This window comes from Cibotium barometz, chromosome 9 (assembly GCF_041138505.1).
Source record: "Cibotium barometz isolate CiBa-2024 chromosome 9, ASM4113850v1, whole genome shotgun sequence".
Lineage (NCBI taxonomy): Eukaryota > Viridiplantae > Streptophyta > Polypodiopsida > Cyatheales > Cibotiaceae > Cibotium > Cibotium barometz.
In genome coordinates, this window is record NC_141054.1 from 49,680,939 (window position 1) to 49,704,761 (window position 23,823).

General features: G+C 45.9%; 1 protein-coding gene across 1 annotated transcript in view; it reads right to left on the reverse strand.

Annotated features, from left to right (window-relative positions):
* The window catches only part of LOC147635662 (nucleolar protein 56-like), a 40,287-nt gene extending 17,468 nt beyond the window's left edge, over positions 1-22,819 (reverse strand). Inside the window, exons 1-6 of the mRNA XM_086803046.1 lie at positions 22,546-22,819; positions 21,823-22,024; positions 21,525-21,739; positions 21,232-21,389; positions 20,897-21,084; positions 20,567-20,819 (exon numbers count right to left, since the gene is read on the reverse strand). Of these exons, the coding sequence (XP_086659172.1) occupies positions 20,567-20,819; positions 20,897-21,084; positions 21,232-21,389; positions 21,525-21,739; positions 21,823-22,024; positions 22,546-22,563 (1,034 nt within the window). The 5' untranslated portion in view covers positions 22,564-22,819. The remainder of the gene's footprint in view (positions 1-20,566; positions 20,820-20,896; positions 21,085-21,231; positions 21,390-21,524; positions 21,740-21,822; positions 22,025-22,545) is intronic.
* Between the last annotated feature and the right edge of the window lie 1,004 nt (positions 22,820-23,823).

Here is a 23,823-nt window from a genome sequence, read left to right on the forward strand (position 1 = left end):
TAGTATTTTGAAGACTCGGGCAGTTGAGTTTTCTCACCATGTGAGCGATTTGGAGATGACAGATGTGATAGGGAGTTGGCACATTTCTTTGATATCGGGAGTGCGGATGCCTCCGGGATTCGACATTTGGTGGTTCGCATAGTGGCAGACCTAGCACGAGACCCTGGCTATGTATGCATACATGAGGTTTCTCTCTCCGAGCGAGAGGCAGTCGCTATGGGACACAGCCACTGGCGCCTGGTCAGAGACTCTTGCAGCACACCGGGTGGACCGATTCGTAGCCGCTCGGATGGGGATTACTCTCCATCCAAGCCGCTTGCGAAGGCTCGCCGTATGGCTGAGACAGCCTCCACCTCAGCAGGTCATCCATGAGGATCATCTCATGGAATGTACAGGGCCTTGGCGGCGCACACTATGTACGTTATCGCGGTTGCTTGAGGCAGGAACTTCAGAGATGCCTGGTTGGGGGCAGTATTGATATTCTGATGATGCAAGAGCACCATTTGAGTGAGAGCAGGATTCGGAGATATGGGTCGGTGATGCCTGGTAGATGGGACACATTTTGGTCTGCAGGTTTTGGCCCCTTGGGTGGGCAGGGAGGAGTATGTATGGTCATTGTGTTGCAGATGTATGGCGGCATGCCATTGTGGATCGCGGGGTCATTGTGCCTGGTAGAGCACAGTATGTTATTCTGAGGATACACAATGAGCACTTTGGTGTGCTCAATGTCTATGCACCCAACCATGCTAGTGCCAGAGCAGAGTTCTGGACCCTCGTTACAGATGCATTGCCCGAGGCCGCACATTGGTGTGTTGGGGGAGACTTCAACATGCTTGAGGACCCAGCCGATAGGGTGGGAGGCAGTCATGTTACAGTGCACGGCACGGAGCTTGCAGCGTGGGAGCGATTTTGTATGACACTGCGGATCACTGATACATGGCAGCATGAGGCTTTCTCTCGTTCTCAGGACAGTCTTAGTTTTTCTCGATCGGATCGCCGGCATGGAGGGACTAATCTATCACGAATTGATCGCTTCTATGTGGGCGACAGGTTCGGGGAGCGTGGTGGCTCCGTTGGCATTCTTGCTGGCACCTCTTTTTCAGACCATGCGCCAGTTATTTTGACACTGGAGGAGAGGACACAGGAGACCAGCTTGTAGTTGAGGATCCCAGAGAGGATACTTACAGATCCCAGTCTTTATGACGACATTGAGAGGATATGGCATGATAGCCAGAGCTCTGACCTGAATGCAGCAGGCCAGTGTGCCCAGGGACTCATCGAGCTCAGCTTTTTTCTACACGCTACAGCCTTGACACGGCTGGGAGAGACTCGAGAGCGGGAGCGTCGCTTGAGACGTAGCCTTGCTTCGCTTCAGCGTCTTCAGGAGCAGCTGCCTACATGTGAGTGGGTGGCGTCCCAGCTGAGCCAGGCACGCCAGGAGGTTAGAGAGGCAGAGGAGCAGAGACATGAGTTCTACTATCATCGCCAGGCCTCTCAGTGGACGCAGCTTGGTGATAGTGACTGGGGAGTTTTTTGAGATCACCGGACCCCGCCATGCTTGAGCAGGAGTACGCCAGCTCAGGAGGCAGGACGGATCCTTAGCCACTGAGCCCAAGGAGATTAGAGCCATTGCCACTGAGTTCTATAGAAACCTGCTTTCAGCGGAGCCAGCCACGGAGGCACGTGATGCTTGCAGACAGACTGTGTGGGCCCATGTGCAGAGGAGGGTCACAGATCGTATGCGCACAGTTTTGGGTGAGCCCCTTTCAGAGGATGAGCTTGTTGAGGCTTTGAGGGTCCTTCCGCGTCATAGTTGCCCTGGGGAGGACGGATTGACGCCTGCATTCTTTATGCGCTATTGGGACCTTTTGGGGCCAGGCCTCCGCAGGGACTTTCAGTATGTTTTGGACACTGGGGTGATGCCACATAGCTTTTCAGAGGGCTTGATCTTTCTTATCCCCAAGGGGGAGGGAGTGTCAGATGATATTCGGCATTGGAGGCCTATTACGATCCTCAATACTGTCTACAAGGTCCTAGCAAAGGCCTTGAGTTTGAGGATCCAGCCCTTCCTTGGGGAGTTGATTCATGCTACCCAGACAGGATTCGTCAAGGAGCGCAGTATCCTTGACAACATTTTCACCTTTTGGGAGGCGACGGCCCGAGCTAGATTTCTCGGTGAGGACTTGGTCGTGATGCTTCTCGATTTTGAGAAGGCATACGATAGAGTCGATTGGGGCTTCCTAGAGGGCACTATGCTTCGCCTGGGTTTTGAGCCAGACTGGATTCGAGGAGTGGCGGCTCTATACTCCACAGCTCGTAGCCAGGTGTTGATGGCAGGAGGACGGGGGCCGAGTTTTGAGTTGACCAGATCAGTCCGTCAGGGATGCCCTCTCGCCCCGTTCCTTTTTCTCTTCTTTGCAGAGGCTATGAGCATGTATCTAACAGCAGAGGAGGTTGGTTTGAGAGGACTCCAGCTTCCAGTCCGGGGTGAGGACCTGCTCGATTCTGAGTTTGCTGATCACACGGGATTGTTTCTACATGGCCAGGAGGCCAATGTCACCAATTGGCCGACCATTTGGTCCATCTCCAGTTTTTGCGTCTCGTTCACTTGAGGCCAGGCCAGTGTCTCACGTGAAGAGGCCAGTATTTTTGCTGACATGGACGGGAGCCAGACTGGTGCCACCCGTGTGTTAGCAGGTTGGTGTCGTATGGACGGGAGCCAGACCAGTGCCACCCGTGTATGACCTGGACTGTGTTCGACCCATGGGACTGTCACGCCATGGAAGAGCCAGTATTCGTGCCGTGTTTTGCCTATGGGACTATCACACCATAGGGAGACTCGTGCCTGGAATTGTGTCTTACCTATGGGACTGTCACTCCATAGGAAGACCAGGTTTTTATGTTTTATGTCGTGCCAGTTTTGTGCCGACAGATATTTTATACTTGTTCCATGAACGGGAGATATGTCCATGTTACTATTTGCACATGCACACATATTTTGCATGTTTGAAACTGTTTTCGCATGACATGTATTTGTGTGTTTGCCTGCTTGACGTGTTACTTACTGAGCGGGGACGCCTGCCAGTGAGTCGTGAAGTCTGCTCTGTATTCTGACGAGTTTTAGTGCATGTGAACAGGTGGTAAGTATGTTACACATGTTGTTTTAATATTTTATTCTAACCCCTTTGTTTTATAAGGTTAGGTGTTCACATTTAATTAAAGTGGGCACCCCCTTTGGGCACCCACTTAGGGGCCAAGGTGGGGAGCCCCACTTTGAGTGAGTGTGGGGGTGGGCATGGTCACCTACCCAAACTCCCCACCCACATGCATGCGTGGGAAAACTCTAGTTGTATCTTCACTTTAATTTTATTAAAAGAAGGGCTCTCTTCAAGCGTAGAATCCATCGCTTCTATCTGGCGCATGTTCATCAACCGGCGATCATCTTCTCTTGCGCCTGTTTTTCCCCAGGCGGCTGGCTGCAACTGCTTCTGTACCTACTGTACCGCAGGCTGTGTACCTTCTGTACTGTAGGCTGTGTACAACTTCTCTCCCTCAAGCTGACGGCGGCGCTCACAGTTCTACAGGCTGCTGCGTACCTTCTCTCAACAAGGCATCTACACCATCTCTCAGGCGACTGTTGTCCCTTCAGCAGGTGGTTGCATATATACAGGCTGCGCTGCCTTTCACTCCTGCACACAGTCGTGGGCCTCCATCTACAGGCGGCTGCCCACCATCTACAGTTCACTACTTGCGCCTGTTTCTTCAGCAAGGTTGCCCACAAACTACAGGCGGCTGCTCACCATCTTTCCTCCACGCTGCAGCCAGGCGGAGAGTACTCCTTCTCTCACAGCAGGCGGCTGTGGCCTTCTTCTGTGGTACCTGTCTTGGTGGTTCACCACAAGGTGTCACCAATTGGCCGACCATTTGGTCCATTCCTAGTTTTTGCGTCTCGTTCACTTGAGGCCAGGCCGGTGTCTCATGTGAAGAGGCCAGTATTTTGCTGACATGGACGGGAGCCAGACTGGTGCCACCCGTGTGTTAGCAGGATGGTGTCGTATGGACGGGAGCCAGATCAGTGCCACCCGTGTATGACCTGGACTGTGTTCGATCCATGGGACTGTCACGCCATGGAAGAGCCAGTATTCGTGCCGTGTTTTGCCTATGGGACTGTCACACCATAGGGAAACTCGTGCCTGGAACTGTGTCTTACCTATGGGACTGTCACTCCATAGGAAGACCAGGTTTTTATGTTTTTATGTGGTGCCAGTTTTGTGCCGACAGATATTTTGTACATGTTCCATGAACGGGAGATATGTCCATGTTACTATTTGCACATGCACACATATTTTGCATGTTTGAAACTGTTTTCGCATGACATGTATTTGTGTGTTTGCCTGCTTGACGTGTTACTTACTGAGCGGGGACGCCTGCCAGTGAGTCGTGAAGTCTGCTCTGTATTCTGACAAGTTTTGGTGCATGTGAACAGGTGGTAAGTATGTCGCACTTGTTGTTTTAATGTTTCCCTTTAATTTATAAGGTTAGGTGTTCACATTTATTTAAAAGTGGGCACCCCCTTTGGGCACCCACTTAGGGGCCAAGGTGGGGAGCCCCACTTTAAGTGAGTGTGGGGGTGGGCATGGTCACCTACCCAAACTCCCCCACCCACATGCAAGCGTGGAGTTAAACTACACATGAATCTTATTAAAAAAAAAGGCTCTCTTCAAGCGTAGCCTCCATCGCTTCCACCCTACGTGAGAACCGGCGGCTGTATATTTTTCTTGGCTCCCAGGCGACTGAAGACTGCTGCGCATGCTCCTCTGGTGGACTGTGCGTTCCATCTGCAGGCGGCTGCCATCTCCCCCTTACTGCTGCGCATACCCTCATACAGGTGGCTGCATCATCACAGGCTGCAGGCGGAAGGCCATGTTTCTGCCCCAATCACACTGCAGCCAGGCGCTTCTACTTCAGGTGCTGGTGGCTGCGCTGGTCACTCAGTAGGGCTGCCCACTACCAAAGCACCTCCCCATGCTTCTCTGCAGGCGACTGGCTACTGTACTTGCTGTCCTACTGTCTATGTAACTGCTGGCTGCGCATGAGTTTCTACAGGCGGCTGGTTGACAGACAGCAGGCTGCGCTGTCCTCACCACCACGTTGAAGATATCTGCAGATAACCCATCTTCTATCAGCTGTCACCTCCAATAGGTTGAGCTGCTGTACAGGCCAGAGGCAGCTGCTTTTTCCTATGCAGGCGACCATAACAAGCAAGTTGTGCAACCTCTCCTTCTCCTCCTCTGCACAGTAGCTACTATCAACAGAAGGATACAATTGGCTGCACCTCCACGCCATCTTCCTTCCTCCACGCTGCAGCCAGGCCTCTCCGCCCTTGCAAGTGGATGCTTCTTCTCTCACAGCAGGCGGCTGTACCCTTTGTGGTGGTGCCTGTCTTGAAAGTTCTACACGAGGCAACTCTTTCTTCAACAAGGGTGGCTACATCTTCTATACAAACACCACAAATATTTGGTTTTCTATCAACCATCTGCAAGTAAGTGATTTTTAGATTTGAGTAAAGTATTATATGTTTAAATCTGATAAAAGATTCATCCCGCTCGGCCAACACCCGTTCGGTGCCGGGTTGTCCAAGCTATATTGGTGAACCTCGGTCCAAAGGTGCTGAGATCGGGAGAGCCAGGCGTTAGTACGAGAGCGCCTGTTTGTGCGTGGTCTCGGAACACCAGTGAGGCGCTCTCCGCGGAGTCCAGTGAAAGCACAGGACCGTAGCGATTGGACCACACTAGTGGTCGTTCTGCTTCGAGCTTCTACATCGAAATTCGAGCCTATTTGTTTGGTACTGTTTTCATATGTACATGGACATTATCTGGTTCTTGGAACCCATGGAGCATTGTATTCATTAAATACTCCCAATAAATATATCATATATTGAGGGGGGGGTCGGCCCGTTCCGGCCCCAGTGCTGGTGTCCATCTTTCCATTTCATTTCATTTAAATTTCAAGTTGTTTTAAGTTGTCCATTTCAAATTTGTGGTTTTAAAGTTGTGCTATTAAGCGTGTGGGTGTCCAACGGAGTCTTTCCCACTTGACGGGATCGGTTTCACAAGGCAATTGTTTCTTCAACAAGGGTGGCCTCAGCAAACCACAAGTATTGGTTTTCTATCAACCATCTACAAGTAAGTGAATTTTGAGATTTAAATAAAGTACTTTGTATTAAATCTGCTAAGGGATTCATTCGCTCTACGGCCACACCCGTTCGGTGCCGGGTTGTCCAAGCTCTATTGGAGAACCTCGGTCCAAAGGTGCTGAGATCGGGAGAGCCAGGCGTTAGTACGAGAGCGCCTGTTTGTGCGTGGTCTCGGAACACCAGTGAGGCGCTCTCCGCGGAGTCCAGTGAAAGCACAGGACCGTAGCGATTGGACCACACTAGTGGTCGTTCTGCTTCGAGCTTCTACATCGAAATTCGAGCCTACTTGTTTGGTACTGTTTTCATATGTACATGGACATTATCTGGTTCTCAGAGCCCATGGAGCATTGTATTTATTAAATACTCCCAATAAATATATCATATATTGAGGGGGGGGTCGGCCCGTTCCGGCCCCAGTGCTGGTGTCCATCTTCCATTTCATTTCATTTAAATTTCAAGTTGTTTTAAGTTGTCCATTTCAAATTTGTGGATTTAAAGTTGTGCTTTTAAGCGTGTGGGTGTCCAACGGAGTCTTTCCCACTTCACGGGATCAGTTTCATTGGTATCAGAGCACGGTTGTTTCCCTCTTCCTAGTGGGGAAACGAACCTGTGTACTGGACATCCCGCTTTTTAGCAAACTTAAAACACAATGGACAGCCAAGGCAACCCTTTGGAAGTACCAAATTCGAGGGGTCCATCTAGTGCTTCTCGTGGGTCTGATAGGCACAAGCCCCTTGAAAGGGTTATGGATAGTGAATCCAAGGGTCAACTGTCTCCAGGAAAGACAGTTATGCTTGAACAAGAGCCTGAAGCTATGAGGGCTGAAATGGAACATATGAGAAAACTTTTGCAAGCTCAAGAGCAAGAATTAAAGTTTTTGCATGAAGATCCCCATCTACAAAGTGCTATTGAAGCCAGGAAGGCTGATGCTATGGTTGATATAACTTTTGAATCAATGGCTCGTGAAGTGGGCAAGAAACCAAGGGAGTTGGCACTTGCCTATCTCCTTCGCAAAGGTGATATCAAAGAGGGGGATGACGGAGAGCTGAAATTCAGAAATCCACCTCGTTTGAAGCATGGAGATCCCGCATCCCAGAGGCTGAAATCTTTTATGCAAAAGGAAGAGGTGACTGTCACCTCTCGACATGCATCCTCTCCCCAAGGCACTAAGCCTGATAGATATATGTATGCCAGTGCTCATGGAGGGCATGAAAGTCACATGCATGCCAGACATGTATCTCATGGTGACAGGTCTACTTCCAGAAAAATTTTGCCTTCTGAGTTGTCTCATGGAGAGACCATGCCATATGCAGGTAAGTCACATGCATCTGAATTTCGGGTTCGTGGAGCACATGCCACCGTGCCCCATGAAGCTTCCATGACGGCCCATGGAGCCCATGCAGACAGGGCTACCCCGTTGGATAAGGGGAAAAGAAAAAGAGAAGACCATGAGCCTCATGCCAGGAAGCTCAAGGAATTCAAAGCAGGTGATAAATCTGTCAAATTTGATGTCTTTCATGGTGAACATGATGCTTCTAAGGTGTTAGCGTTTGTGGCACAGTTCGACATTGCTTTTAGCGATGAGGACTTTACAGAAAATTCAAAGGTCGCCATGCTAGCATGTTTTTAAAAGAGACTGCTGCCCATTGGTGGATCACTGAAAAGATCACCAAGGATCCCATCTCTACTTGGAAGGAATTCAAAGATAGATTTTATGCTCAGTTCTTGCCACCCAATGCAGAGCAAACTCTCACTCAAAAGTGGGACAGGTTGGAACAAAAAGATAATGAGAGTGTGCAACAGTATGTTAATAAATTCTGGAAAGTGTTGCTGGAAGTGACTCCCTTCATGCAAATCACAGAGGATGAAAGAAAGAGGAAGTTTCGTTCTGGACTGCAACCAGCATATAGATCGGGTATTGAATTGCACCCGAAACATACGTTGCAACAACTCACAGCTTCTGCCCTTGCTACGGAGCAATTGGTGCTCAAAATCAAGCAGGATCAAGGAGGTTCCAAGGGGAAGGACAAGGCTGTCCCAAATCAGCAAAAGGGTGGACAGCCACCTAAAAAGAACTTCCGGGAGCCCTACAAGGGTGGTAAAGCTGAAAATAACACATCTAAAGAACAGGGCCCAAGGAAGAACAAATTTGGACTAACCCCGGAGCAAAGAGAGCAATATGCCAAGGATGGAAAATGCTTTTCTTGTGGTAGCAAAGACCACATGTTTCGGCAATGCCCAGATCGCAAACCAAAGCACAAGGACAAGCACACCAAAGCAAATGTTCATGCAGTTCCTGACGTGCAAGGTAATACAGGTCATGATGCAAAAGAGCGTATGGTTTGCAAGGCTTGGGGGCAAATCAAGGATCAGCCCGCATTATTCATGTTTGATGACTGTGCAACTGACAATTTCATCTCTATGCAAATGGCAGCTGCATTGGGTATTGAGGTTGAAAACATGGGACCTCAGATTGAAGCCGAAGCTGCATTTATTGGTAAAGAGGTGCAGGTTACCCCTTTGATTGGGAAGTTGCGCATCCATATCCAGGGCTACCTTGATAATGAGCATTTCCTAGTTGCTCCACTGAATGGATGTGATGTATTGTTGGGCAAGCCGTGGCACCATAGGCTTGAGCCCCGCAAAGACTACAAGTCCAATATGATTTCTTTTATGCATAAAGGCCGCATGCATTTTATTGATGCTGGCAAAGAAGGGGATTCTATCCCAGTTGTATCACACATCCAAATTAATAAAGCAATGAAAAAGAGTCTTTCAGCGTACTTGGTTTTTGTGCGTGATAGTCTTGTGCCAAATCATCAAAATGTGGATGCTATGTCTAATGATAGGCTGAATTTTCTTAATGCATTCAACGACTGTTTTGCTGACTCGTTGCCAGGTGAATTACCTCCCCAAAGGCCCGAAGATCACCGCATAGATCTTGTGCCAGGTAGTTCTCCACCTAACAAACCCGCATACCGAGTGAGTGCTGCACAACAAGAAGAAATCATGAAGAAGGTAAACGAGCTTTTAGAGAAAGGTTTGGTTCAGCCCAGTTCCTCACCTTACTGCTCTCCTGTGCTTCTTGTTCAAAAGAAGGACGGATCATTCCGTATGTGTGTTGACTATAGAGCTTTGAACAAGCTTACCATCAAGAACAGATTTCCAATTCCACGTATTGATGATATCTTGGATAAGCTTGATGGCTCAGCTTGCTTTAGCAGACTTGATTTGAAGAGTGGTTATCACCAGATACGCGTGGTGCCACAAGATGTCCATAAGACTGCATTCAGGACAGCCTTCGGATTATATGAATTCTTGGTAATGCCTTTTGGTCTTACCAATGCTCCTGCTACTTTTAATCGTATGATGGATAGGATATTCCGACCCCATCGCAAGTTTACAGGAGTCTTCTTTGATGATATCTTGGTTTTCTCCAAGAATGAGCAAGAACACAGAACTCATTTGGTCACAGTGTTCGAAGAGTTGCGGAAGCATAAACTTTTCGTCAATGCCAAGAAAAGTGAGTTTTTCCTTTCAGAGATTCATTATCTGGGACATATTGTATCCAAAGATGGAGTTATAATGAATCCTGCAAAGATAGAGACTATTCGGAATTGGCCCGAATTGCAAAACGTACATCAAGTATGTAGTTTTCTGGGATTATGTTCGTATTACAGGCGTTTCATAAGGCATTTTGCTATGATTGCCACTCCTCTACATGACCTCACAAAGAAGAAAATTGCTTTCAAATGGACTTCAAAGGAACAGGATGCTTTCTTGCAGCTCAAGCATGCGATCATAATATGTGGTCCAGTATTGATTGTTCCTGACTTGCACAAGTCATTCGTGGTTGAATGTGATGCTTGTGGTGATTGCATAGGAGCTGTCCTAAATCAAGAAGGGCATGCAGTTGCATACGAGAGCCGTCGTTTGCATGATGCTGAGCTTCATATGGATATCTATGAGAAAGAGCTCTTGGCTGTAATTCACGCCTTAAAGATTTGGAAACACTACCTTCTTGGGGCTGAATTTGTAGTCAAGACAGATCATCAAAGCTTGAGATACTTTCTATCTCAAACCAAGCTTTCAGAGAAGCAGATGAGAATGGCAAATTTTCTTTCCATGTTTCATTTTCAGATTGTGCATACTCCAGGATAGAAAAATGTGGTGGCCGATGCACTATCTAGGAGGCCTTATGTTGCTGCAATCTCAGTGGTCTCTCATGGAGATCTATCTGCTATGAGAGATTTGTATCATTTGGATGCTGATTTTTGCCATATATGGACTGATTTGATGGCTGGTCATTCACATGCCTCTTATGTTATCAACGAGGGTTATCTCATGAAGGATAATTGCCTATGTGTGGTGAAGGATTTGCGTTCAAAGGTTATGGACGAATGTCACGCTCCACCATATGCTGGTCATCGAGGTATTATGCCTACTACTCGCATGATTCAGAGGTATTTCTTTTGGCCAAGCATGCGTAAAGACATTGAGGCTTATGTGCGTGCATGTATTACTTGCCAAAAGGTGAAATTTGATAGGCAAAAGCCTCCAGGTTTGCTTCAGCCATTGCCTATTCCCTCGCAACCTTGGGAAAGTATCACGATGGATTTTATTATGGATTTGCCTAGATCCCAGCATGGGAATGATGCTATTTGGACTATTGTGGACAGGTTTAGCAAGCAAGCTCACTTCTTGCCCGTCAAGAAAACCATTAAAGCTAATCATATGGTAAAGCTTTTTCTTGCTAATGTTTTCAAGCATCATGGTATGCCTAAATCCATTGTTGGGGATAGAGATCCCACGACTACAAGCCTATTTTGGAGGGCTTTGTTTGATAATATGGGTACTAAGCTTGAGGAGGATGGTTTCTCCAGCTACATCGGAGCATTGGCGGCTACAGGGACTCTCAGAGGAGTTCCTGGAGGATTTTTGGACCAGGCTCTGGGCTAGCCGACAGACACGCAGGATCTCGACTTTCCAGTGGCTGGTTGCCCACAGGGGCTCTGCAGTTGGCACCTGGCTTGTCTACAGTGGCCTTCCGTTGGCCTGCGTCAGATGCGGCCACCCATTGGAGACACAGCGACATTGCCTATGGGACTGTCCACAGGCGCAGCAGATTTGGTTGAGGATTCTGCGCATTTTGGCCCCCCTCTCTGCAGAGGGCATGTATACGTGGGGAGCCGCTGCTTGGTCGACTTCGTCAGGGTCTGCTCTGGGATACGAGTCGGAGCAGGACAGCCAGGCCATCAGACTCATTCGGGGCCAGCCTCGCCTTGTTCCTTCACCGGATTTCTCATCCGCCGGCTGGACACAGGAGAGGGATTTACGATGGGAGCTCCTCAGTAGCCTCACCATATGGTTCACCTGGAGAGCCCGTTGTTTCAGGGCCTTTGAGGGGAGACTGGAGCCACCAGCAGAGACTGTTCAGAGTATCTGGCAGGAGTTGATTCACACCCTGCGAGGACAGTATGACCACATCCGGGGCGACTCGGATCGAGCGATCTTGCGGCACCAAGCCTTCCACACCACTTGGCGCAGCGGCCCCTTCTATACTCTACACGCGGGTACCCCCCGATGGCACTACAGGCCACCTGTTTGGATTTTCCCCCCTCCTATTGTATGATATAGCCTCTCAGTTATTTGTATGATATAGCCTCTCAGTTATTTGTACTTGTATTTGTACTTTTTTGCACCTAGGGAGAGTCTCCCTAGCTGCCTTGATTGCATCTCTGCTCTGCCTTCTTATGAGCAAGAGAGGGATTTTGTAGCCCAGTGGGCGTTTTTTATAACTAATGAAAGGATCTTTTCTCAGAAAAAAGAGGACGAGGAGAAACCAAGGAAGGAGGAAGTGGGGGTGGAGAGGAAGGTGGTAAAGAAGTTAATGGTGGAGGAGCTAGCGGTGGAGTTGGGGTGGCCGAGGAAGGAGGAACAACCTCGATGGTAAGCTCGGGATGAGAGCGATGATCTGAAGAGGGTTCAACAAAGCGAACATCGCGAGAAATCACCAAGGATCGCAACTCCAAAACCCATAATCTATAAGCTTTGGAATGAGATGAATTTGCACTTCCTAGACTTGGGATCAAATTTGGATCTGTTAAAATTGGGAATATGAACATAGGAATCACAACCAAAAACCCTGAAATGAGAGACGGAAGGTTTCTATCCAGTAAAAGCCTCCTCTGGAGTCATATGAGAAACCGCCTTTGTAGGAGAACGGTTGATGATGTAAACAACAATGCCCACAGCTTCTCCCCAGAAAGAGGGAGGAAGATTAGAAGAAGAAAGCATGGTACAGGCCATCTCCTGAACAGGCATGTTCTACGTTCAGCCACGCCATTCTGCTCAGGACTGTGAGGTGTGGAAAATTGACAGCTTATATCTTTCTGTGAGCAAAAATTATGGAAGGCTTTGGAGATGAATTCTCCTCCATTGTCAGAGCAAACTTGTTAAACCGTCTGTGTGGTCGCATACTCAACCAAAGTCACCCACTCTTGGAAGCAGGAGAAAGCTTGAGATTTTTCTACCAAGAGATGAACCTAAAATTTGTGTGAGTAATCATCAATAATAAGCATAGAATACTTGGCTCCTCCTTAGGTAGTAGTCCGCATGGGGCCGCACAGGTCCATATGAATGAACTCCAGAATATGAGAAGCCCGATGAGTAGCCTCGTGAGAAAAGGCATCTCGATGTTGCTTGCCATGAAGACAAGGCGCTGAAGAGAAGTATCATTCAGATGCCGGTAGCGGGCATGCCACAAATCTGGATCCACCAAGGCATGATAGTTGTGAAGAAGTTGCAACAGATAAGATTGGGACTCATTCAAAGAGCCACCAAATTCCTTCAATTGATAAAGACCACCTTCCTTGAAACCTGTGGCAACAATCTACAAGGAGCTGGCCGACAGCCTCCTGTGTCCTCCGTAAGGTCTTCCTGCCCATACCCGCAACGCACAAGCTCCAAAATCTGGTCCTAATCTTGTTCTTTAGCTACTGCCCTTCAAGGATCAGCCTTGGGATCAACATGTACATGTGCATGCACATGACATCCCCCTTATGACAAGATTCCCACTTTTGGTCTTGGATGACAGTCATCATCCCATTGTCTCTTCGTGGAGCCCCAAACCTGTCATCCTTCCCTTCTTGGCAGCCTTTTCACTGAAAACCTTGCCCACTCTCAAAATTCAACTCCAAATCTGATGAAGATTTATGCATCTGTTCCATCATGTCCCCTAGCCCTTCATGCATTGTCCCTGAATACTTTCTCTAGTCTTACCTAAGTATTGAGCAAGCTCACCGCAAAACGTTTCACTACTAAAACAAAATGTTGCTGAAACGATTTATTTTGAAATGAAACGTTTGAACGCTGACAGGTGGACAATGAAACTATAGACCGAAATGATTATATACATAAAATCCAAAGGCTAGGGGGCCCAAATCTCAAATTTCACATTTGGGCCTTCAATCGGAGAGGAAAAGTGCAATTTTCCCCTCCAATTTAGGAGCCTCATGTGAAATTTCAGATTTGGGCCTTTAATTGGAGAGGGAAATTGCAATTTTCCCCTCCAATTTGGGGGCCTAAATATGAAGTTTCAAATTTGGGCCTGCCAAAATGTGAAATTTCAGATGGGCCTTCAATTGGAGAGTGAAAGTGCAATTTCCCCCTCCAATTCGGGGGACCAAATCTGAAATTTCAAATTTAGGCCTTGAAACTTATTTATAGATTTACTTTAATACGTACAATCAAGAAAACAAGTACCAAAATCCAATAGCGAATAACCAAACAAAGCTTAAAGCTACGGCGCATTGTTGATTGCGTCCATGGACAGTTCTGAGTGATTTCCTCATTCTGAGTCATACTATATACATGTTACATAAACAAAAATAACATGCCTCATAATTGGTGGAGCCACAAGCACGAATTGCAATAATGTTCAATATTGAACATTTTTATTTCTTCCTTCACAACTTTTTTAGCTGCCCTGAAACGTTAGACGAAACGGCCATCATTGAAACATGTCAATAGCGAAACGCGTTTCACATTTCAGCAACAACGAAACGCGTTTTGTGGTGACCATGGTATTGAGTCTAGCACTCTCACTCCACCCCTTGGAGGATCATCCTCCCTTGGAACCGTTGCTTGAAAGCCTTTCTTGGTGTGTCCCAAGTGGCACCCGGCTCACAGGACTTCCATCTCCCTTGGGCCTTGTGGAACACCACCAACCAACCTGGGAACTTCTTCCATGTCTTATGTTCCTTTTCAAGGACTGTGCCCCTTCATCTGGGATTAAATCAGTGTTTAGCCTTGCTGAGCCTGATGCTGAGACAATGTTGCCTAGTCCCCACACCACCAAAAGATCAAGACACGGATGATGGTTTCATCCATGCGCGATGCAGTAAGGATAGGTGGGACATCGACAGCAACAATATCTCAAAACCAACTTGAAGCTTTGATACCAATGTCACATGCGGAAGCTCTGGGACACTTCTTTCAGCCCTAAACACCATCTTGGAACAACTTGATGCAAAACGCAAGCAAGAGTGATGGAGAGAAGAGAGAGAGATGGTTGAGTTTCAATATATTCATATAGTACAAAAAGGGTACATTCTTGGCTAGCCCTTGGGTGCCCCAAGAAAAGGTGGTACTTCACCAAATCTAAGCCTATTCTATGACACAGCGCCTTGGAGAACTGAATGACTCTAACAATGAGCTTCGTCAAAAAGGGTACATTCTTGGCTAGCCCTTGGGTGCCCCAAGAAAAGGTGGTACTTCACCAAATCTAAGCCTATTCTATGACACAGCGCCTTGGAGAACTGAATGACTCTAACAATGAGCTTCGTCAAGAGGCGAAGAGTGGTAGCAAATCCTTGACAGGATTCAGGCAAACCATTGAGAACCGTAGAAACAAAGTGAACTATCAAGCATCACCTCATCAATATTGATTAATTGCTCTCGCAAACCCTTAACACGGGTGAAATTCATCCATAGAATCACCCTCAATCATATGCTCCATGTCAAGCTTTTTTCGGAGATAAACTACATGAGCTTCATTGCGAATCTGATATAAAGAGACAAGTATATCCCATGCACCTTTAGAAGAAGTACATGAACGGATATGGGGAATGACTTGTCGTTTACACGAGAGAGCATCCCATCTGAGTTATTCTTGTGTAGAAGGGAGAGGTGCAAGCAATGCACTTCCACTGGAACCAAAATCACTCGTTCCAACAGTGGATCCCCATAACATGCTAACTACAGATGTGGGACCAACAGGCCTTAACACCAAATATATATACCCACAAATTCTTTGCAAGCAGTACATGCTTCATCATGTATGTCCACATGGGATAGTTAGTCCCATCAGGCTTGTCCTCGGCAAAGAGCATCTCAAATACATCATTATTAGCCATGTCTCAAAAGTAAGTAACAATCTTTCCCAAGCAAATATCGCTGCACAATGCACTGCAAACCAACAATGTCCTCTGAAAAGCAGGCTTCTATGATACCCAATGACTCACTGATAACAAGGACCTGCAAATGTATTGAGTTGACAGAGTGTAGGGATAGAAAAGTTATCTGAATAGAAGCTTGATGACCAAAACAGAGCCCAAAGATGGGTGTCACAATGTTGTATGTCGATGCCGAGTGCACTAAAAAAGAGCACGAGGAATGCTGGATTCAACCCAAGGCTCAATTCAGCTCTGTTTTTGGAAAAGCTGAAAACTTGCAGAGGGGATTAGATGGCCTAAATGGGCTTCAATTCAGGTGTTCTTCGACTTGGGAGACTCGATAAACGACAAGGAATACGAGTGTGCAAAAAATTGGTTTTAAAAAAATTTCTGAAAATCTGGCTCTGCAATGGTGGCACCGGCACTGCTATGGCAGCGCAAGCGAAAATCCCCAAATCAAAAAATTGATTTGGGAGTTTTCAAATTAACTATTGGGCAAAGCCTTTGGAGCATGCAGTGACAGCCCCTTTGTGTGGGGCTACAGGCAGCTGGCGTCAACTGGCATCAGTTGCTGCAGATCTGGTTCAGCATTGTCAACAGCAGGGCAACCAGCAACAAGGCGGCAAGGCAACCAGCAGCAGGGAAGACAGCGGTGCAACAGGCAGCAAGGCGACCAGCAATAATGTGAGCTCTCATAACAATGTTGGGCCCTGGAGTCGATGTCCTGCAAGGTGAGCACTTAGACACACACAGTCGAGCTCAAAAATGTGGGAGAGAGAGTGATGCTGGAAAAGTATTCATATGATAATGATGAAAGTACAAGGTACTAATAGTCCTAGGGCAAAGTGCCCAGCACACGAGAGTTCACATGGGGGAAAAAGCCTTGCCAGCACAGGGTAAGAAGTGCCCGTGTGGAAGACTGCTCACACCAGAACTTCTCGAAAGCGAAAGCCTAACAAGCTAGACTAGTCAACTCACCAACATTAGACACTATAAATAGGAGTCTAGGCTTAGCCATATTCATTCATCAATAAGCCATTCATCATTGAGTCATTTAGAACTCAAGAGCAGTGCTACCATTGAGTATCTCTATTTAACATTGTATATATTTCATGCTAGTAATACATGGTAGATTGGGTCATCTCTCTCTACTGTGTATTGCGCATGAAGAAGAAGTAATTTGTTGTGCATGGATTTAAGTCTAATCTGAATCAATTAATTCATGAACACACTTTTGCAAGCACCCATGTTACACTGCATAGACAAAGGGACTTTCCCAACATGTACAATAGGGTGCAATGTATCATTGCATGTTTCTACATAATATGGCTTTTCCAAATCCTTTAATTCTCTGAACCACACACTGTGGCTGGTCATGTGGTTAGAGGCACCCAAATCAACATACCATACATCTCCTGAATGTGATGCATCTGCAGGGTGAAACTAGATATATGTTGCAAACTTGCATCAAAAAAAGTTTCACTTCTATCTTCAACCTACTTATTTGATGGTGCATAGTTCCCTTGTTGCAACTTCCCACTTTTTATGTCATTCTGCTTTTTATACCAATCCTTTGCTATATGCTCTGATTTGCCACAGCACTAGCACTCTATGCTATTTACACTCTGATTTCTTTGCCATCCACTTTGGCCTCATAAATCTCAAAAACACACACAACACATAAAACAACATCGACTATTTACTGTAGCCAGCCTACCTCTGCAACAGCCTAGATCATCATCATTCCTCTGCAGCAGTACCGTCAACTCAAGCATCCTACAAACAATAGCGTTTCCGCCTACACTCCAGTCTATTGTCAGCTTCTTCGTCTGCACACAGCCACCCGTCCGCTCCTTTCTTTGTACCTACAACACAGTGCTCAGTGACCTAGAGCCACTGCCCTGATCTCTAATTTTGTACCTACAACCTACAACTCATGTACCTGTACCAATACCACACCTCACGACAGCAACCCATTCTCGGCTCATTCGACATCGACTTGGAATGACAATCCTCTCTACTCTTCACCACCTGACGACATCAGGACAACAACCCTCTTTCCTCTTCACCACCTACCTCGTGGCAGTGGCACGCCATTTGCCCAGCACAACAACCCTCTCCGCTCTTCACCACCTACCTCGTGGCGGTAGCATACCATTTGCTCGGGACAACAGCCCTCTCTGCTCCTTAGATCTGCGTTTCTCCTGCAGCCCACTCATCTGCAGAATTGTGTTTGTCTGCATCAGCTCACCTCAGGTACAGCAGCACCCTCCTCATCAGAGTCTAACAGCAGCACCCTTGTCACCAAAGCCTACATCAATACATTTCCGTTGCCCACTACAGACATCTCTATATATACCTAGATGAATCCAGAAACATGTCCAAATTCACCTTTTAGGAACGTGCATGTTATATACTCATGGTAGTCAACCCACAAGACTATATAACTATCAACTCCATTATGCATAGTATGGACTAGATACTACGACATCCCCACTAACGTCATCAGTGCCCAATAGTGGGTGTAGAACTCTGTATCAAGATATGCTCTCACACACGCACTCCACACACACACACACACATAAGAGCATATATTCACACAAAGCCCATCATACTGAGTTTCTGTCAAAGCTTCGGAGATGCAGGGCAGACTCAGCCACCATAATGAAGCCTAGCACTAAGGGAAGTAGCAATTGGAAAGAATTAGTATAGCAAATAAGTAGTTGATAGGGTAAATGCACCGCTAAAGATAGAAAGAATAAGCACAATATCAACTGGCCGCAACTCGGACGAAAACTTCACAATGTGAAATCTGCATGTCCGCTAATACGGCTGAATTATATACCTAGATGAATCCGAGAACATGCCCAAATTCACCTTTTAGGAACGTGCATGTTATATACTCATGGTAGTCAACCCACAAGACTGTATAACTATCAACTCCATTATGCATAGTATGGACTAGATACTTCGACATCCTATATAACTATCAACTCCATTATGCATAGTATGGACTAGATACTACGACATCCCCACTAATGTCATCAGTGCCCAATAGTGTGGTGTAGAACTCTGTATCAAGATATGCTCTCACACACGCACTCCACACACACGCACATAAGAGCATATATTCACACAAAGCCCTTTGTACTGAGTTTCTGTCAAACCTCTGGAGATGCAGGGCAAACTCAGCCATCATGAAGCCTAGCAAACATCTACTACATTGAAGTGCCACCGCATCCACCGATGCGAGCCTTCGACACTGACCGCCTCACGGAGTGCCACCGCAGTCATCGACGCGGGCCTTCATCACCGACCATGCTTCAGCTCCGACCTCATCTTTGCTTCTTCGCCGGTCTACTACTCAGCGTCACCTCACATCAAAGGGCCTCTTGTACAAGATTACATTCATCATTGTACATACACTCACTCATCCATTTCATGTTGTGTTGATTTGCTCTGATCTCTCGTACATCTCGTACATCTCGTACATCTCGCCCTTTTGCCTACAAAAGGCCTCCTTCATATTAGCGGAGGATGATTTATTCCCAACATTCATCTCTTCCCTCATTAGAAGGGATCGTCTTAACGGAAGGTATCCCACGTATCTTTAGGTGTCACTGCATCCTATATATGACGAATCATAGAATTGGACCCACTAATAGAGAGCCAATACATAACCTTGTTGGCCCTCTAATGCCATGCCTTACAAGGCTTGTACCTGTTGTGGAGTTGGTTTTCCTTCTGGAAGCTTGGGCTCCTTCTCGTCACCTATAATAAACTCCCAATCCATGAGGAAGTTTGTCATCCTGGCTGACATCACATCATCAAGCCGACTAGAAATAGCGATGCATAACCAGTCTCTCTATACAGCATTTCTCTAAAGAGCTTCGGCTAGCCAAGGAGTATCATCACTAGCATTGGGCTGCGAGTTTGTGGTCACTTTCAGTCATCTTTTGTACTAGAGATGTAGTAACACTTTCTTCTTGTACATAATATAGACAGTAGTTTGGGCTCGTGTGTGGTCTGTAAGTGTGATTCCGCTGCACTATTCTCTATCTCTGGCACATTACACTCCATTAATATAAGGCCTGACAATTTATACATTGTTCACACCAGCTGGACCAAAGTTTTAAAAACACGGGGACACTTGCAGAAGGAAGGCTCCTCAGACAGCCCAATTTGGCAAGAAAGACCATTTTCAGTTCAAGGTGCTTTCAGGGATGCCTCCTCTGTTTTGTGGAATCATAGTTGCATTGAAATGCAATGTGTGAAACAGTTGTGCCTGCACATGCAAGACTTCAAAGTGAACAGTGAGTTTGGTAGTTCCAAGTTTAGGAAAGGGATGTGCTGCCTTAGGCATCATATATCCTGACCATTTAAGCAAGTGCAACAGACAAAATGGGGCGAGTTTGTGTGTCCATAACGTGCTAACTAACAACGGAAGACTTAAAATGAGATTAACAGAAGCCCTTAAGTCTGCTGGCTGCCTGCCCATTGTCTCCAAGCACATACCTTAACTCTACATGAATGACTCTTAGCCCTTTGCCCTCTATTTATAGTGTGTTATGGGCTGGTTGGCTGGCCAATCCTAACCTTTTAATAATAATGCCAAAATATAATAAATGTGTCCACACTTGGCTGCCCATTGGGCGCTTGGACCAAATACAATGAAATGGCTGAGAAGAACTAAAATTGACAAAGACTTGGCAGTGAAAATGCACTCTAAACCATATAAGCTAGGCGTTTCATGAAACACATTTCCTAAACGTTTTAAAAATCCCAAATGTTTCAAAAAATGTTTCACACAGATATACCCAAAAGAAAGCTTTATAAAATGCCATATATGTTACTCATATACATAGATAAACTTGTAACGAAGAGAATAACAACTCATTCATTTACAGGTATATACCTAAAAAGCGCCTTTTCTGCACCCAATATCTGAACAGTCGAGGCCGGGCACTTTGCAAGGTTGGTTAGGCTGCCTGCATGAGAAATGAGCCGGGCACCCACCATTTCTCCAATGAGTGCAGCCAAATTCGGCGCAATCGCATGCATCTTAGAGATGAGATATGCATGAAGTTGTTTCCGGTACTCCGACAGTTCGAGCACGCGCTGGGCAAAGCTTTCAATATTCAGGAGGTCAATAATGGAAATGTCTTGCCCTGTGTAAGAGGACACAAAGCAGTAAGGATACAGCAAGATGTTAAACTTGTTAAGAAAAGCTGCTTGTTAAACTTACCCATGGAGGCTTTTGCAGCCTCAATGATCTCTCTTGCTTTCTCTTCTTCCCCAACAATCTCAATCAGCTCTGGCAACGCTTCATCCATAAGCTTGGACTTGTCCTTCACAAACTTGACAGTTTTCGCATAAATGTAATTGTCGTTGATGATCTTCACTAGCTCCGGAAAGTGCCAAGAATACCATTCCCTGCTCACCACCAAAGAAGAAAGTGACAGTTTGATGAGAAGGGACCTCAATGCTCATCCACATAGAAGACATTAAAAAGCTAGCCTTCCCTATACGGATACCAATCTTTCCTAAGGTTTACATGCCCAGCATACAGAGATACATTACCTGACCCGCATTCCAAAAGTGTTGATGTCTTTGTCGAGAGTGTCAAGTAATGCAATGGCTTGGATGACCATGTTGTCAACTCGGTTTACATTGAACTTCACTTTTGCCCTGCTATAGCTGTGACCAAGTCCAAGTTGCGCCTTCTCTATGTCCCCTTCCTGCAAGGAGCAGCTTCTTATGGTATCAGGCATCTGAAAAACCATGCTTGTAGAGAAATATAGCACAATCTATTTAAGATTTTAAGGTACTTATAACCATACAGGCACTGTCACCCATTATTGACCTGTCTATACCTTTAGATCCTTGACAAACTTGGCAAAATGCAATCGGACCCCTCTTAGCAGCTCAGATACGAACTCATTGCTTTGGCATGGAATCCTCAGGGACTCCAATATTTGAGAGCCTAGCTTCGGCTCTGCCACTCCAACTGTAAATTTGGGTTTTTTCCCTTCTTTAACCTTGGGAAGGTTGAGCTCCAAGAAATTGGACAGGTCTTCAGTCAGGATCCCTAACAAACACAGCCCAATTAGTTCCCACATTTCCATCCAATCACATTGTGGAGCACTGAAAGCAAACGGGCATTTGTGCTACCTTCGGATATGGCGTTGCACTGCTCCAAGGCGTTCAGAGCTGAGCTGAAGGGCTTGAAAGCAACCAACTTCACCACCTTGCCAAACCTTGTGAGGTCCACTAGCGACTGCTGCACTGCATCTGCATTCTGGCCAATCTCGTCGATCCCGTAAGCCTGGAGAAGGGCATACCCGGATGCAGACTCATAGAGCAAATAGAGGACCTGCATGCAGGAGAACAAACCTAATTACCAGCAAACAAAAGAAAAAACTAAACCCTCATTAACCCTGCCACATGGAACAAACCGTAACAGGTTCCAGAAGTAATCGCATTAGGGTAGGAAAAAACCATTCCATCCAAAAAAGCTTAACCCTAAACACATTTCTGACTTAAAATCCTTACCCGGTTGAACCCTAGACCCTCAAAGATACATGAAGACGCTTCTATAGTACAACCCTCGACCCAACAATTAAGAAAACCATTTACCCTTGTAAACACGCATCTATGCCATTCCAGCCCCAGTATAAACAGAATAATTAAGCCCTGACTCTCATTAACGTGAAAACCTTCACGCTTATATCTTATCAACGTGAAGCTCTTATCAACGTAAAACGCTTACCCATCAACGTGAATCCCTAATCGGCAATATGACAGTAACAACCCTAAACCCGGATGTGGAAAGCAGCTAACCCCCTAAAACCTGAACGAGCGGAAATGGGTGAGAAATTCAGAAAAGATTCTTACCTGCTGAGCGTCCGCCATCGCCAAACTCTCAAAGCTTCACACGAAAAGCTTTACTACGTTGCCAACAAACAATAACCCATTACAATTACAATAGCCAATTACATTACAAAAGACTAAAAACCACAAATGGGGTTTAGGGTTTTTGATAACACTAACATCATCATCAAGGGGAGGGACAATAGCACATCACTAGAGTTTTCATTTAGCCCACCCCTCCTCCCCCACTCCACCAAGAGGTGGGTTAAAATGGGGGTGAGTAAAAATCATAGCAATTATCAAAAGAAACATGAAATACTCCAACATGTGCTAGGTTGAGTTGGTGTAGCATGTTGAGTCAAGTTGGATAAGTTGTCGGTTTAGAGGAACAAAGTTTCAACCTCGATGATCCCACCTTAATTGTGTAATCCACCCTCACCCAAAAGAAAAAAACCACATCATCAACGAGGCACAATGTCACACTCAGGCACTACAACTTTAATGTGGGTTTTAGTTTGAAAGCACTTGAAGCCTCTTACTATCCAACTTATTGACATACTTTCAAAAGTGTTTGAGAATGTAAAAGTATTCTAAGATAATGCCATGTGACACCTTCCAAAAGCATGGTACATCTATATGAGTTGCTTTCGAAACATCTTAATCACCATCCTACATTATTTTGCACACTGAAAGCTCAAAAGTTATTCATAGACTAGCATCAGATAACCAGATGCATTCATTTCTTATACCATTTTTCCATCAAAATATCCAACAATTTTGTCTCTAAATTCTTTATCTAAGTTTAATTTTGATTTACCTTCACAAGGTTCCACAATTAACCAATGTCAATGTAATGTAAGGTGTTGTAAGTATTTATTGAAGGTGTATGCAATTGAAGGGAGTGTAATGTAAGTTGTTGTAAGTATCTATTGTAGAGAGGGGATGGGGGGAGGTAGTTTTCCCTTCTCTCTCTCTCTCTCTCTCTCTCTCTCTCTCTCTCTCTCTCTCTCTCTCTCTCTCTCTCTCTCTCTCTCTCAGATCTAGTCCTCTAAATAGTTTAACAAACTAATATAAAAGGAATTGTAAATGTGCTAGCCAATGTGATGCCACATCAAATCTGTATGCAAGGTCATTAATCTATTTGGTGGCTATAAATTATCCATAAAACCTTGGTGCCAATTTCACTATTAGATTCTTCTCAACACTCTTTGAGATGTCTCTCAAGTGAACATCTCAAGAGAACATAATCACCTTCTTTAAAAGATATGGCTTTACGTTTCTTATTAGTGTACGCTTCTTGAG